General features: G+C 52.7%; 1 protein-coding gene across 4 annotated transcripts in view; it reads left to right on the forward strand.

The window, feature by feature from the left end:
* The window catches only part of EPHB2 (EPH receptor B2), a 136799-nt gene that overhangs the window by 70788 nt on the left and 50865 nt on the right, over positions 1–15146 (forward strand). For all 4 annotated transcript variants that reach the window (XM_011945546.1, XM_011945545.1, XM_011945544.1 and 1 more), the window contains exons 3-4: positions 10764–10919; positions 12603–12938. In XM_011945546.1, the coding sequence (XP_011800936.1) occupies positions 10764–10919; positions 12603–12938 (492 nt within the window). The remainder of the gene's footprint in view (positions 1–10763; positions 10920–12602; positions 12939–15146) is intronic.

Below are 15146 nucleotides of genomic sequence, written 5' to 3' on the forward strand. Positions count from 1 at the left end.
CAGGGACTGGGAAGACCAGGCCATGAAACACCCTTACCGGCTCACCAGCCTTTACAGACTGTGGGGTTCAGTGTCTGGCTCCCCTGGGAGACTGTGAGCTCCCCCTACAACTGGGGAACACACAGCAGTCATGAAAGTCCTGGTTGCTCCGGCCTTGGGGCCAGGGGACCTACAGGCCTTGCAGCCTGTCACTCAGAGAGCTGTTACGGAGCGTCTGCTCTGTGCCAGGCAGTCAGCAGGGCAGGTGCGGTGGCTGCCCTCACGGAGCTCACAGCTGGCGGGAGGAGGGGAGATGGAGGTGGAGAGACAGATGTTAATCGAATGCCAAGGACAAAGGTAGGAGGCCTTGAGAGCCTGTCACCAGGGGCTCCAGGAGGAGCTCAGGGGACTCCAGAGGCCTCGAGCAAAATCTCCAGTCCACACACAAGTTGAATGAGCTTAAGCACAAGATTCCACCTTTCGACCGGGCCTGGTGGCTCATGCATGTTATCCCAGCACTTTGGGAGGCCGAGGCAGGTGGATCATGAAGTCAGGAGATTGAAACCATCTTGGCTAACATGGTGAAACCCCGTCTCTACCAAAAATACAAAAAAAAAATTAGGCAGGCATGGTGGCGGGCGCCTGTAGTCCCAGCTACTCAGGAGGCTGAGCCAGGAGAATGGCCTGAACTTGGGAGGTGGAGCTTGCAGTGAGCCAAGATCGCGCCACTGCGCTCCAGCCTGGGCGACAAATAATTCCTGAAGCCTCTCAGGATCGATCACCTCTCAGGCAGACACTGGGGCTGGTGCCAGACCTTGGGGTTACCCACCATCACTATCACTGTGCTCACAGCCTGGTAGGAGAGGCAGACAGTCACCATCCTGTATACTCATGCAGTGGCAGAGGTGCAGTGCCAGACACTCCTGGAGCACAGGAGAGCGCCCCCAGACCCAACCCTGGCCGGGGACATCTTAGAAAAGGACCAACAGCTGATTCGGGCTGGAGTGAGATTTGAAGAAGGACAAGAAGGAGCTGGGTGGGAGCTGGGATAGCATGTGAGGCAGAGAGAGCTGCCTGAGCAAAGGCCCAGAGGCGAGACCAAGCACAGCTTGTTCTGGGAACTGGCAGTGCCTGCAGTGGCTAGAGCCCAAGGTGTGATTGGGAGCATGAGGGAGCTGAAGCTGGCCAAGTGGACTGTGGAAGGGGAGGCCAAAGCAGGCCGGACTATCCTTGGGCATGAGGGAGCCACCAAAGGGTCTTGAGCAGAGGAGTGACTCGACAGATGGCAGGGGTGGCGGCCTGGCTGGCAAGGCCCGGGTCCCCCCTCAGGCAAAGGGGAGGCATGTTCGTGCAGCTCCCTGCCTCAACCTTGTCCTGTCAGCTGCTGGCTGGGTTCCACGAAGCCGGGTCCCAGCAGGGGCAGACAGGGGGACCTGGGCATTGGGGCAGGATGACTGACAGCCCCTGGGTGGTCCTAGTGGGAGCTACCCTAGCAAGGGCATGGCCCTGAGGCATTCGCTGGACTTAAGCTGTCTTGTCTAGGAAGGGGGAAGAGGGAGGAAAGGAAGGAGTAAACAGGCAAGAAGGGAAACCCTTCATCAAGTGGGAAGGAGCTCCAGGGACCTTGAGGACGGGGGTTTTAGAAAGAACATGGACTAAGGCTGGGCACAGTGGCTCACATCTGTAACCCCAGCACTTAGGGAGGTCGGGGTAGGAGGATCACTTGAGCCCAGGAGTTCAAGACCAGCCTGGATGACATGATGAAACCCATCTCTACAAAATATAACAAAAATTAGCCAGGCATGGTGGTGTGCACCTGTAGCTCCAGCTACTCGGAAGGCTGAAGTGAGAGGATCACATGAGCCCAGGAAGTCGAGGCTGCAGTGAGCTGTGATTGCGCCACTACACTGCAGCTTGGGTGATAGAGTGAGACCGTGTCTCAAAAGAAAGAAAAAAAATTAAGAACCTGGACTGTGGAGGCACATGCCCTGAGCCTAAGTCTCTATGTGATTTGGACAGGGCACTTCCTTTCTGTTAGCCTCAGTTTCCTCATCTCTAAAATGGGAATAACACCTCCCATTGCACAGGGTGGTCCAAGGAGAGCATGGACCAGGGAGGCTCCTGGCCCAGCACTGAGCACATCCTAGGCACGCAGTGCTTAGAAGCACATCCTCTCCATCTCGGGAGGTAGCTGCCTGCTTTCAGCGCAGCTTTGCCCACAGTACGGAGGAGGATCAGGCATCATGCCCAGCCCAGCCCAGCCCAGAGGGACTGACTCTGCTAGGTTAACCTTGCAGCCAAAGCAGGAAGCGTGCCAAATGTAAAAGCCACTTTGCATGAGGCAGACCCCAAAACCCCACCCACTCAACCCAGCAAGCCCAGCCCTGCCCTACACACAGCACAAACCCCTGAAAATATGCAAATCAGTCTTTCCGCAGTTCAAAGAGAATGTAAGGCCCAGCACTGGGTGTCTGAGCCACCCACAGCTGGAGTCCCAAGCTGGAAGAAGCCCTAGACGGGGTGCCAGGCAGCACCTTCCTTGGATTGTGGATTGAATGATCGGATTGAACTGTGTATATCAATCCATTCAAATCTAGTAGAGCTGAGGCCCAGAGTGGGCAGGAAGTAGCCTAGGCTCACGGAGCAAACGGCAGTTTGCTGGGGCCGCCAGCCCTCCTACCCTGGGGCCAAGACTCTTTTCTCCATCCAAACTCCTCTCCCCAGCTGAAACCCAGAACTGACTTCCTAGAGATTCCAAGGTGGGAAAACGAGCTGGCTGCACTTCAAACCTGCCACCGCTGACCCCAGAACCCGCTCCCTGGCCCCTCTGCCCACAGCAGCCAGCAGGTAAGCCTGGTTCAAGGAAGGCATCTCAGCCCCTGCTTAGCCATGGTCTCTCATGTTCCAGGGCCGAGGCCTTTTGTCTCAAAGTCCCAGTACCTGGCACCTACTAGGGGACTCAGTAAATGTCTGTAGAATAAATTCACAACTCGCTATCTCCCCAGCTGGACCTGAACTTCTGAGGACAGGGACTATGTCTTCTTTATCTCTATTATCTCCAGTGCTTAGCACATAGCAAATGGAGGCCAAGAATGAATGAATATAATAATAGCCAACACTTACATAGCACTTAACATGAGCCAGGCAGACACTGTTAGGGTGCTTCACTTTCATTAACTTGTTTAATCTTCCCAGCAAATATAATCAATGTTATTATTCCCATTGTACAGACAAGAAACTTAGGCACAGAGAGGGTAGGTAACTTGCTTGTGGTCACAGAGTTAATGAGAGATAGAACTGGGATTAAGCCCTGGCCATAGCTCCACAGTCCATGCCCAGGTTCAGTTTCATCAGACGTTCTGCTCAGGTCTGGGTAAGAATAGGAACTTGACCCCAGGGTGCAGACCTTTTCAGATGCCACCTCTACCCAGAACCACAGACAGCGCCCTCTGGTCTACAGGACCCCAAGGAAGACAGAGATGCTCCTTCCAAGCCTCGGCAGCCTGACACACTGGGCCTGACCCAGCGATTGACTCCGAGGTGGCATCAGTTGTCTTTGGGATTAAGCCGGAGTCCCTGGGAGGAGAGGGGGGAGCAGAGGCAGCAGGCCAGCCATTGAGGCTTTGAGGATCACCCGATGCCAATTAACAGCCCCACCGTGCCAGGCCCAGATGGAGTCCTGCCTCGGCCTGACTCGGGGCTCACTCGGTCAATTATCACCTATCCCCAGAGCCCAGGGGGCAGGCGGGGAGAAAATCTGTTTCCCTGTAACCCTCCCTCCTTTCCCCGGCCCGCTGCCATCCCGCCCTGGGTTGCCTGGCGAAGGGCTCTGGGCCATTGCAGAAGGCTGGTGCTGGCTGGCTGCTTTGAGCCCTGAGTCTTGGGTTTGAGGTCCAGGCACTACTTCTGCCGTTCTGAGAGGCTCCAGCAAATCCCGTCCCCTCGGCAGTCCTGACGATGGTGTCCAGCAGTGACACTCACCACTCACTAATTTCTGGGACCAGTAGCATTTAGACACAAGCTGTTCTGGATCACGAAGATCTAAGGTCAACCCCAGCTGTGCCATTGACTTGTTATGTGACCTTAGGGCGGTCACTTCATTCTCCCTGAGCCTCAGTTTCCGTATCTGTAAAATGGGAATGATAATGGTACCTAGTTGGGTGGGCGGTTTATGGAATAAGTTAGAGAATCCATGTAAGACACAGCACTGGGCCTGCCACCTGGAAAGTACATAATAAATGGGAACTATTTTTGTCATTCCATGCTGGATGAGTAATAATAGCCATTTACATGGCACTTACTGTGTGTTCTAAGTGCTTTGTGTATATCAATCCGTTCAAATCCACACCCCTCCCCTCAAGTCACTCACTGTCCAACCAGGGAGACAGACCTGCCTTCATTCAGCAAAACTAAATTGGCTGAACACCTACCATGTGCCAGATCTGGCATAGGTACTGGGGATGCAGAAGTGAAAGACCCAGCCCCTGCCCCAACCAAGGTTCACCAACCAGTGGGCAGAACAAAGTCATGTGCCATGTAAGTCCAGTGGTGGTCTGGAGCTTGACTTGCAAGAACCGACTATACACATGTTTTCCCAAGTCAGCGTTCAGTGATCTCAAGTTGGTAGCTCGGCATTTGCTCTGGTGGGAGTATTTATACCACACAAATTGGCAAACACAACCAATCAGGGCTTCTTTTCCCCTCCACTGCAGTTTAACAGCACACCACTGCACACGGAGCATGTCTTGTGTGCTACAGTGGAAGTGTGAGCTGGCACTGTAGGAAAATGGAGAGCAGGCCACCTAGAAGTGGGCACACACATCAGACTCACCAATCCAAGGGGCCAGGGAGATGGGGGAGAAGGGCATTCGGGCAAAGGGACCAGCATATGTGGCCCGATGTCCAGGGAGCTGCAAGCAGATGAGAGAGGTGACAGATGGGGCCAGAGAGGTTACAGTAGAATGGTCAATCCTCCCGGTCAATCCCAGGGAGTTTCTGGGATACAGGACTTGCAGTTTGAAAACTGAGATGCTTTGGTCAACACCCTGGTCAACAGGTCCCTGGAAAGACCATGGAGAGAACAAGTGGGAGGCAGAGAGGACCGTGAGCCTGATGATGGGCTGGTAAGATCGAGATGACTCTGGTGGTACCCAGACAGGCACGGACTCAGCTAAGTATTTTCTCACCCACTTTCTCATCTGATTCTGATGGCACCCTGTAAGAGGCACATTGATTCAATCAACCTGTATACATCAAGTGCCTACTACGGGCCCACTGCTCTGCTAGGGCCTGGGGAAACCATAAGAGCCAGACAACTCCAGCTCCTCCTCCCTTTTTCCAGGTACTTTCAGTGCAGGGAAAAAGACAACACACAAGTTGACAAACCATTTTCTAATATAATTATGAATTGTGATGAGGGTCAGTAAGGAAACTGAGATTGAGACGGAACACAGCAAGAGACAGTTGCCTTAGCCAGGGTGGTCAGGGTGGGCCTCTCAGAGGAGGTGACATTTAAGCTGGGGCGTGAAGGAGAAAAAGGAGCCAGCCATGGGAAGAGCAGGGAAAGCATTCCAGGCAGAGGGAACAGCTTGGCCAAAAGCCTGGAGGTGAGAACAGGTTTGATGACCACAGGCAGGAGCACAGTGAGTGAGGGGAGGAGCGGGAAGCAACCAGGAGACCATCAGGACCAACCTCACAGGCCTTGTAGCCAGGCTAGACGTGTGGATCTATTCTGAGTGCAGTGGGGATAAATTGCACATGAGGGAGTTTTTAGACAAGGTGCCGCAAGTCTGATTCATTTTAAACAGATCACTCCAGGGACTGTGGAGGATTGGCAGAGAGGCCACAATGGAGCAGAGACCCATTCAGTGGCTGTCTCTGTCATTATTCCATGCAGGCATCATTAGCTCCCTTTCCAGATGAGGAGACTGAGTTTCAGAGGGGAGAAGGCCTTTCCAAGCCTACACACCTGTCAGAGGTACAACTGCCTTCCTGTGTTTCAGGTCTCATTATCTTCTTTCCACTTCTGCACATGACATGCAGTTGCCAGCAGGACAGGTTCCCTTCCCACCCAGAAGTTGGGAGCAGTGTGGCCCCCTGGGCGCTGTGGACAGTGGTCACCCAGACCTCTCAGAGGTCGCTGATGGGAGCTGAGGCCCCAGCGCACCCCACAGTCACACAGAAGACTTGGGATCAGAATTGGCCTGTGCTACTGAAGAGCTATGCCTGTCTTTTCCTCTCTGGGCCTCGGTTTCCTCAAATGTCAACTAAGGGGGTAGGGCTCGATCCCCTTCCAGCTCCTCATTCATCCACCCAATCACCCGCTAGGAACCCAGCATTATACTGGGAGTTTATAGTCCAGCCAGGTAGACACTTTCATAAGTAATTAAAATAGGTACCGTATACAAAAAAATTAGCCCGGCGTGGTAGTGCATGCCTGTAATCCCAGCTACTTGGGGGGGGAGGCTGAGGCAGGAGAATCACTTGAACCTGGGAGGCAGAGGTTGCAATGAGCCAAGATCATGCCAGTGCACTCCAGCCTGGTCGACAGAGTGAGACTCCATCTCAATAAATAAATAAAATAGACCCTGCCAGGGGGCTCAGAGAAGACTTCCTAGAAGAAATGATGTCTTAAAAGAGTCTGGGAGTTTGCCTGATGGCGAAGGGAAGGCATTCTAAGCAACAGCTGCAGATGGACAAAAGCCAGGGGTGTCAGGTGGGCCTGGAGTGGGCATTGTACCTAGTTGAGTGTGGGAGAGCACCAGACACTGAGGTAGGAGTGGTGGGCAAGTACCAGCCCCCTGGGGCCCAGGGGCCCTGCAGAGTTTGGGCTTCCCATGTCTGCTGGGGAGCTGGTGTGGACATTTTAAAATAGTGGCTTCATTGAAATAAAATTCACATACCATACAATTTGCCTATTTAAATTGTACAAATCAGGCCAGGCGTGGTGGCTCACGCCTGTAATCCCAGCAATTTGGGAGCCGAGGTGGGTGGATCACTTGAGGTCAGGAGTTCATGACCAGCCTGGCCAACATGGTGAAACCCCGTCTCTACTAAAAATACAAAATTAGCCGGGCGTGGTGGCACGCGCCTGTAGTCCCAGCTACTCGGGAAGCTGAGGCAGGAGAATCGCTTGAACCCGGGAGGCAGAGGCTGCAGTGGGCCGAGATTGCGCCACTGCACTCCAGCCTGGGTGACAGAGTGAGACTCCATCTCAAAAAAAATAAAATAAATTGTACAAATCAATCGTTTTTAGTGTATTCGAAGAATTGTGCAACCATCACCACGTTCAATTTTAGAACATATTCATCACCCCAAAAAGAAGCCCTGTTCCCCATTAGCAGCTCCTCCCCCTGCTCCCCTATCCCCAGCCATTGGCAGCCACGCATCGACTTTCTGTCTCTTTCGATGTGCATGTGCTGGGCCTGTTTCATATCAATGGAATCCTGCTTTCATGGCTGGCTTCTTTCACTGAGCACAATGTGTCCAGGGGTCGCCTGTGCCGTAGCATGTGTCAATGCTTCGTTCCTTTTTATGGCCGAATAGTATTCCAATGTATGTACCATTGTGGATTTTTTTTTTTTTTTTTTTTTTGAGATGGAGTCTCGCTCTGTCGCCCAGGCTGGAGTGCAGTGGCTGGATCTCAGCTCACTGCAAGCTCCGCCTCCCGGGTTCACGCCATTCTCCTGCCTCAGCCTCCTGAGTAGCTGGGACTACAGGCGCCCACCACCTCGCCCAGCTAGTTTTTTTGTATTTTTTAGTAGAGACGGGGTTTCACCGTGTTCGCCAGGATGGTCTCGATCTCCTGACCTCGTGATCCGCCTGTCTCGGCCTCCCAAAGTGCTGGGATTACAGGCTTGAGCCACCGCGCCCGGCCACCATTGTGGATTTTTAAGTGACTTGGAAAGGTCTGCACTCTAGAGAGCTAGTTTGGAGAGTGGGTGGGTGGGAGGAGGCCAGATGGCGTGAGAGGCTGAGGAATGGGTGGAAAGAGATTTCCAGATGCTGGCAGCGGGGGGAGTGGCCAAGACAAGACCAGAGACTGCTGAGGGGGAAAGACCTAGTAATTGATTGGCTGCAGGGGGACAGGGTAGAGAGTGATGCCACTTCCCAGGACAGAGGAGAGTGAGTTTCATGAAGCACAGTGCCACAGATACAGAAATGATACAGTGCCTGGTGGTGGGGGTCGAACCTGGCCAGGCAACACAGCAAATGAAGGGCAGCTTAGGGCAGGGGTGGTCTGGGAATCTGAGAGGGAGCCAGGACACTGCCAGGGGGAGAGGGTAGCCAGGAAGGCAGTCCAGATGGAAGGGCTGGCACCGCACAGAGGGGAGAGAGAGCAGCCACCCACTGGCAGGCCCCCCGGGAATGCCCCGCAGATGGAGGAGGGATGCTGAATTGGGTAGGCTGTCTCCAGAGAGGGAGCAGGAGGAGCCTGATCTTGGGGCCAAAACCCTTTGGCATCTCTAAGGATGGTTCTAGATCTTCCTGGGAACCTTGTGCCCCCATTCTGCAGAAGAGGAAACCCGCTTAGAGAGGCCGACTGCTTGACCAGAGCTGGGGCTCCAGCCTGCATGTCCTGACTGCCCAGAAGCTCTAGGCAGTGCCAAGATGGTGAGGCTGCCTCTTCATCCAGCCATCAGGGAAAGGTCGGTGCCCAAGAGGAAGACGAGAGGGAGGGCAGGAGGACTCAGGGGACCCAGAGCCAGTGCAGTAATCCTCATGGCCACTTTGTGTGGTAGATGTTCTTACCAGTGAGAACAGTGTAGCTCAGGGAGGTCAAACAGCTTGTCAAAGGTCACTCAGCAAATTGCTTTTGAACCAGATGGCTTAATACTGCCAGGAATTGTTATAAGTGTTTTTACATAAGTTAAGCAATATAAACTGACAACAATCCTAGGAGATAGATACTGTTGTCCCACTTTACAGGTAAGGAAACAGTTTAAGTGACTTCCCCGAGGCCACACTGCTCACACAGGTGGGTCTGGGTTTGCCAGCAGCCTGCACACTAACCACTATGTTCACTGCCCTCCTGCTTGCATGGCCTCCAAAGCCCATGCTCATTCCACTTAAGCAGGCAACTCCAAGAAGTATTTATGGGCCAGGTGTGGTAGCTTATGCTTGTAATCCCAGCACTCTGGCAGGCCGAGGCAGAAGGACTGCTTGAGCCCAGGAGTTCAAGACTAGCCTGAGCAACATAGTGAGACCCCCATTTCTACAAAAAAAAAAATAATAATAATTTAATAACAACAACAAAAGAAGTATTTATAGAGCACTTGCTGAGTGCAGATTCCAAGCTAGGCATAGGACAAGCAGCTGTGAGTCAGACATGGCTCTGATACTGGGGGAGTTGAAAGCATGGCCAGGAGACCCCCAGAAAAATAATTACAGTGGGTAAGTAGAGCACTCTGAACCCAAGCAATGTTCTGGGCACCAAGAAAGGCAGGGTCTGAGGCCAGAGTGGGTTGAGGGTTGAGGGAGGGTGGTTTGCTAATACTTGGACTGGGCAGACAAGCCTTGAAGACTAGAGCTGGAAAAAAATGAACTAGGGAAATTTATGTTAATTGTTTACATACACAGAACCTAATGTTCAGAGAGGCTGAGTCACTTGCTGAAGAACCCACAGCACCCAGGCATGAAATGTACTCCCGGTGAGGGCCTGGGGGCCTATGGATGGTTTCGCTGCATTTCATCCCAAGGAGATGAAATGTCTGTTGCAAAGCGCTTTCCTGTCCACCCACTTACCCATTGCACAATCCCTTAGAGGTATGATAGCAGAGCTGGGTTCATGAACCCAGCAGGCTGAAGCTGGGAGAGGGGCAGGGTCTAGACCCTCAGCCTCCTGATTCTCAACCCAGGGCCAGCAAGAAGAGGAAGGTGGATTTGAATATGTGTGCACACAAGGCGGCTGACTCTTATAGGCCCTAAACTCATACTCAGAGCTGCAGGGGGAGTGGACTCCATATCAGGGATGATGGCCACAGCCCACGGGAGAAGCCAAATGCGGACCGAGTGCAAATGTGGGCCGAGTGCAAGCAGTGCCCTCCTTAGGCTGGCCCTGGTACTGCAGGCCCCTTTTATTAATCTTTTAATAAATTGATCACATACCAACTATAACAGCTACTATTCATTGGGCACCTCTACTGTGCAAGGCCTTGTGCCATGTGCCTTACGCTTAGGCAGAATACTCACAGTGACCCTGCAGGGATGGGCCTTAGAATCCTAATTTTACAAATAAGAAAACTGAGTCTTGAGTAGTTAAGCAACTTGTCTGGGGCTGCACGGCTAGTAAAAGGCCTAGCCAGTACTCAAAGCCAGGTCGGTCTGATTCCAAAAGTAGTGTTCTCTTCTGCTCTGCCACATCGCCTCACCACACTGCCCTAGAACTTTTCTTCTGCCGTGTAATCATCTCAATTGTCTGCAACCCAGGAATCTGGTTCTAAGGATCAGCGCCCAGCCAGACATTAGTTAGCAAGACCGGAACCCATGCACACTGCCCCAGACGTCTTCAGATGTGCCTCGTAACTAGGTCAGAGACCATGACACAGCCAAGCTGGGATAGGTGAGGGAAGATTGCCGGGAGCCCTAGACAGCTCAGGGACAAGAAACTAGGGAGCCCTGGGAGAATTAGAACTCCCACGTTGGGGTCTGGAGACTTCAAACGCTTCAAGAGATGAGATTTTCCAGCAATGGTGCTGCGTGGCCCCTCCGTGAGGCTGCGTGGCTCGTGACCTCTCTGAGTCTTCATCTGGTTTCCTGGTGACTCTCCTTGTCTTCTCTCTCAGGTTGTCCATCTGGAACTTTCAAGGCCAACCAAGGAGACAAGGCCTGTACCCACTGTCCCATCAACAGCCGGACCACTTCTGAAGGGGCCACCAACTGTGTCTGCCGCAATGGCTACTACAGAGCAGACCTGGATCCCCTGGACATGCCCTGCACAAGTAAGTCCCGGGGCCCCTCAAGGGCGATGCCTGACCGAGTCCCAGGTCTACCTGCAGAAAAGCTCAGAGCAAGGGTTGGGTGCCATCCGGTTACAGCCAGTCTTTCCCTGGTGGGAAGAGAAATGGAAAAGTAAGGGGCATCAAGAAAGGGGCATCTGGGGTGGTCATGCTCCCACCGTGCAGACACCATGGTGCTGGCATCTGGCTCCTTACCCCCTTCTGCTGAGTCACATGAAAGATCAAGTCAAGGTCTGGATTCACAAAGGGACAAGGGATGGGAGGCTTGGCAGGAGATGAAGCAACACAGGTAGTGTCTGTGGCAGAAAAGGCTGCCCAGTGTTCTAACCTGGCAGCGGCTACCTGAATCACAGCCCAAGGTCCTCTAGGAAGGGACTGCCTAAGAGCACAGCGTCACAACCCCTGTATCTGTCAGGGATGACATTCAGCTGTAAGTAACAGAGCTGACCCTGGTGGCTGAAACTATACAGATTTATTCTCTCACCCAAAAGGAGCCCAAGGCAGACAGTCCTGGAACAGTATGGTCAATCCACGATGGCCTTTGGGGCCTGACTCTTTCTGCCATTCGGAGTGGCATAATCTTAGCTCACTGTAGCCTCAACCTCCTGGGCTCGAGTGCCCTCAGCCTTCTGCCCTCAGCCTCCTGAATACCTGGGATTACAGGCGTGCACCACCACACCCAGCTAATTTTTCATACAGACAGGGTCTCACTATGTTCTATCTAGCCAAGGCTAGATTTGAACTCCTGGGCTCAAGGAATCTTCCCACATCCTCCCAAAGTGCTGGTGCTGGATGACAGGCATGAGCCACCACACCCAACCTAGTTGTGGTTCTTTTTTTTTTTTTTTTTGAGATGGAGTCTCACTTTGTCACCCAGGCTCTGGAATGCAATGGCGTGATCTCAGCTCATGACAACCTCCACCTCCCAGGTTCAAGTAATTCTCCCACCTCAGCCTCCCGAGTAGCTGGGATTACAGGCACCCGCTATCATGCCCGGCTAATTTTTTGTATTTTTAGTAGAGACAGGGTTTCCTGTGTTGGCCAGGCTGGTCTTGAACTCCTGACCTCAGGTGATCCGCCTGTCTTGGCCTCCCAAAGTGCTGGGATTACAGGTGTGAGCCACTGTTGTTTCTGTTCTTAAGGTCACTTCATAGCCCAGCATAGCTGCTGAAGTCCCAGCCATCACACACATTTTAGGCAGCAGAAGTGGGGAAGGACAAACGGACATGCCATAGTTGTCTGTCTCTTTTTAAAGAAACAGTCCTAGTCAACAACTTCTGCTCTATATCAGCGGCAAGCACTTAAACACAGGAGACTGGGAAATGCCATCTTTTAGCTGGACATATTGCCACCATGAATAAAGCTGAGCTGTTCTAAGGAAGAAGGTGAGAATACATACTGGGCAGGTATAATCCCAAATGCAAAAATACTATCCTCAGTAACAAACACTCAGCAGGTTGGAACCTGGAGGGAAAGCTTTGAGCAGATGTACAGCAGGCTAAGTTATATTCTAGAAACATCTCTCTGGTGGGGAGACAGGAGAAAGAATTTAAGGAGGTCCTTTCGGAGGCCTGGGCTGGAGCCAGAGCAGTGGGCACAGAGTGGTCACGTGGAGGATAGTACCCCATGAGGCCCCCACTGACCAACACCTCTTCCCCGCCCCAGCCATCCCCTCTGCACCCCAGGCTGTGATTTCCAGTGTCAATGAGACCTCCCTCATGCTGGAGTGGACCCCTCCCCGCGACTCTGGAGGCCGAGAGGACCTCGTCTACAACATCATCTGCAAGAGCTGTGGCTCGGGCCGGGGTGCCTGCACCCGCTGCGGGGACAACGTGCAGTACGCACCGCGCCAGCTGGGCCTGACCGAGCCACGCATTTACATCAGTGACCTGCTGGCCCACACCCAGTACACCTTCGAGATCCAGGCCGTGAATGGCGTTACTGACCAGAGCCCCTTCTCGCCTCAGTTCGCCTCTGTGAACATCACCACCAACCAGGCAGGTAAGCACTTCCGACGTGGGCCAGGGCAGTGCCCCTTCGTGCTGTGCCAGGGAGGGCACACAAGACTCACTAAAGACTCCTTCACATCTGTGGAGTGATTTCTTCTTTTCAAACGTTTTTCATGTGATCGGTCCACCTGGGAGGGTAAGTGCTACCTCTTCATTGTGGTGGTATTAGTAATAATTGCTCCCACTTGTTGAGTGCATATTATTGAAGGTAAAAGTTAAGCTGCTCTAATGAAAAGATCCAACATTAGGTGCCTTAAAGAATGTGGACGTATTTCTGTCTCATGAGAGAATCCAGAGGTGAGCAGTCCACGTTAGCGGGGTGGCTCTGATCCACTCAGAGACTCGGGGACCCAGGTTATTTCCGTGTCGTTTCCCTATGGCCCCTGCTCCTTATCTGTATGATCCAAACTGAGTCTCAGGCATGTCTGTGGGAAGAGAGGGAAGACAGGGCAGCAATGATGTTTGAAGCAAGGTAGGTAGAGGCAGCATCTTTCTCTTCTGCATGCATTCCACGGGCAGGGCCTGTTACATGGCCCCACTGAGACCCAGGAGAGCCCGGAAGTGTCATCTCTTGCAGCCTAACTTGAACCTCGATCACAAGTGCTTTCTGTGAAGCTCAGCCCACTCCAGTCTAACTCCAGCAAAACTCTCCTGAAACTCACTTTTAGTAACCCTTTCTATGGCCGCACGTCATCCTCCACCCACCACCCTTCTTTCCCTCACAGCAAAAAAGGAAGTTGCCGAACACCGCAGTCTCCCCTCCACCCTGTTCTCCCTCTAGTCCCCACTCCGCTTGGGCACCTAGCCTCCCCTCTCCACCAGGACCGCTGTCCTCAGGGTCACGTGAGGCTAAGTCCCAGAGATGCTTCCCAGCCTCATCCCCCACCTGAGGGCCACATGTGATTATCGAGGACATTATGCTACCTGTGGGTAGAAGATCTCACGGTTGGCACTGTGAGCGTGCCCCTCAGTGATTCACTCAGGAACCTTTGCCAGACCCCTACACTGAGCATGGTCAGTGCCGTGTCCATGGAAGAGCTGAGGGAGGCCAGGCCACGGGAGGGAAAGTGAGTGGGCCTCCAAGCTGGTCTTTCTGATGTAGGGTGGGGCCTACACGATAAGCATGCAGGGATCCAGATGTGGAAGTCCAGACCCAGGAAGTCTTCCTGGAGGAGGTGGAATTTGACTTGCAGTTTGAAGGACCAGTCAAAAAAAAATTTTTTTAAGAGATGGAGTCTTGTATGTTGCCCAGGCTCCTCTTGAACTCCTGGCCTCAAATGATCCTCTTGCCTCAGCCTCCCAAAGTGCTGGGATTACAAACAAGAGCCACTGCACCCAGCCAGTAGAATGTTGAAGGGAACAGTAGAAAAAAATGGCATTCAGAAGGGAGGAAGAGCATGCCAAGGACATAGAAAGAGAGAGGGCAACTGGCTGGGCACAGTGGCTCACGTCTGTAATCCCAGAACTTTGGGAGGCCAAGGCAGGAGGATCACCTGAGGGCAGGAGTTCGAGACCAGCCTGGCCAACATGGTGAAGCCCTGTCTCTACTAAAAATACAAAAATTAGCCAGGCGTGGTGGCACGTGCCTGTAATCCCGGCTACTCAGGAGGCTGAGTTAGGAGAATCGCTTGAACCCAGGAGGCAAAGGTTGCAGTGAGCCGAGATCACGCCATTGCACTCCAGCCTGGGCGACAAGAGCGAAACTCTAAGAAAAAAAGAAAGAGAGAGAGGGCAACTGACTCCACCTGGTTGAGGGGTGTTTTCCATGCATGACCTCACTGCATCGTTGTGGCCTCTCTGAGAAGGAGGCATCCATGTCCCCATTTCACAGATGATGCTCAGACAAGTTGAGTCACAAAGCCAGGAAGAGTGAGAGGCAAGAATTGACTAGGTCTGACAGACTCCAGTGCTTGGGCGAAGTCCTCGATGCGTCCACGGCACCCTGAGCTTGTGGGTCTGATTGTGCATGTGAGTGTGTGTATGTGTGAGTGTGTGTATGTGTGAGTGTGTGTATGTGTGTGTGTATGTGTGAGTCTGTATGTGTGAGTGTGTATGTGTGAGTGTGTATGTGTGTGAGTGTGTGTGTGAGTGTGTGTGTGAGTGTGTATGTGTGTGTGTATGTGTAAGTGTGTGTGTATGTATATGTATATGTGTATGTATGTATGCATGTATGTATATTCTTCAAATCCTCTCTTTACTT

Source organism: Colobus angolensis, unplaced genomic scaffold, assembly GCF_000951035.1.
Source record: "Colobus angolensis palliatus isolate OR3802 unplaced genomic scaffold, Cang.pa_1.0 Scaffold240, whole genome shotgun sequence".
NCBI lineage: Eukaryota > Metazoa > Chordata > Mammalia > Primates > Cercopithecidae > Colobus > Colobus angolensis.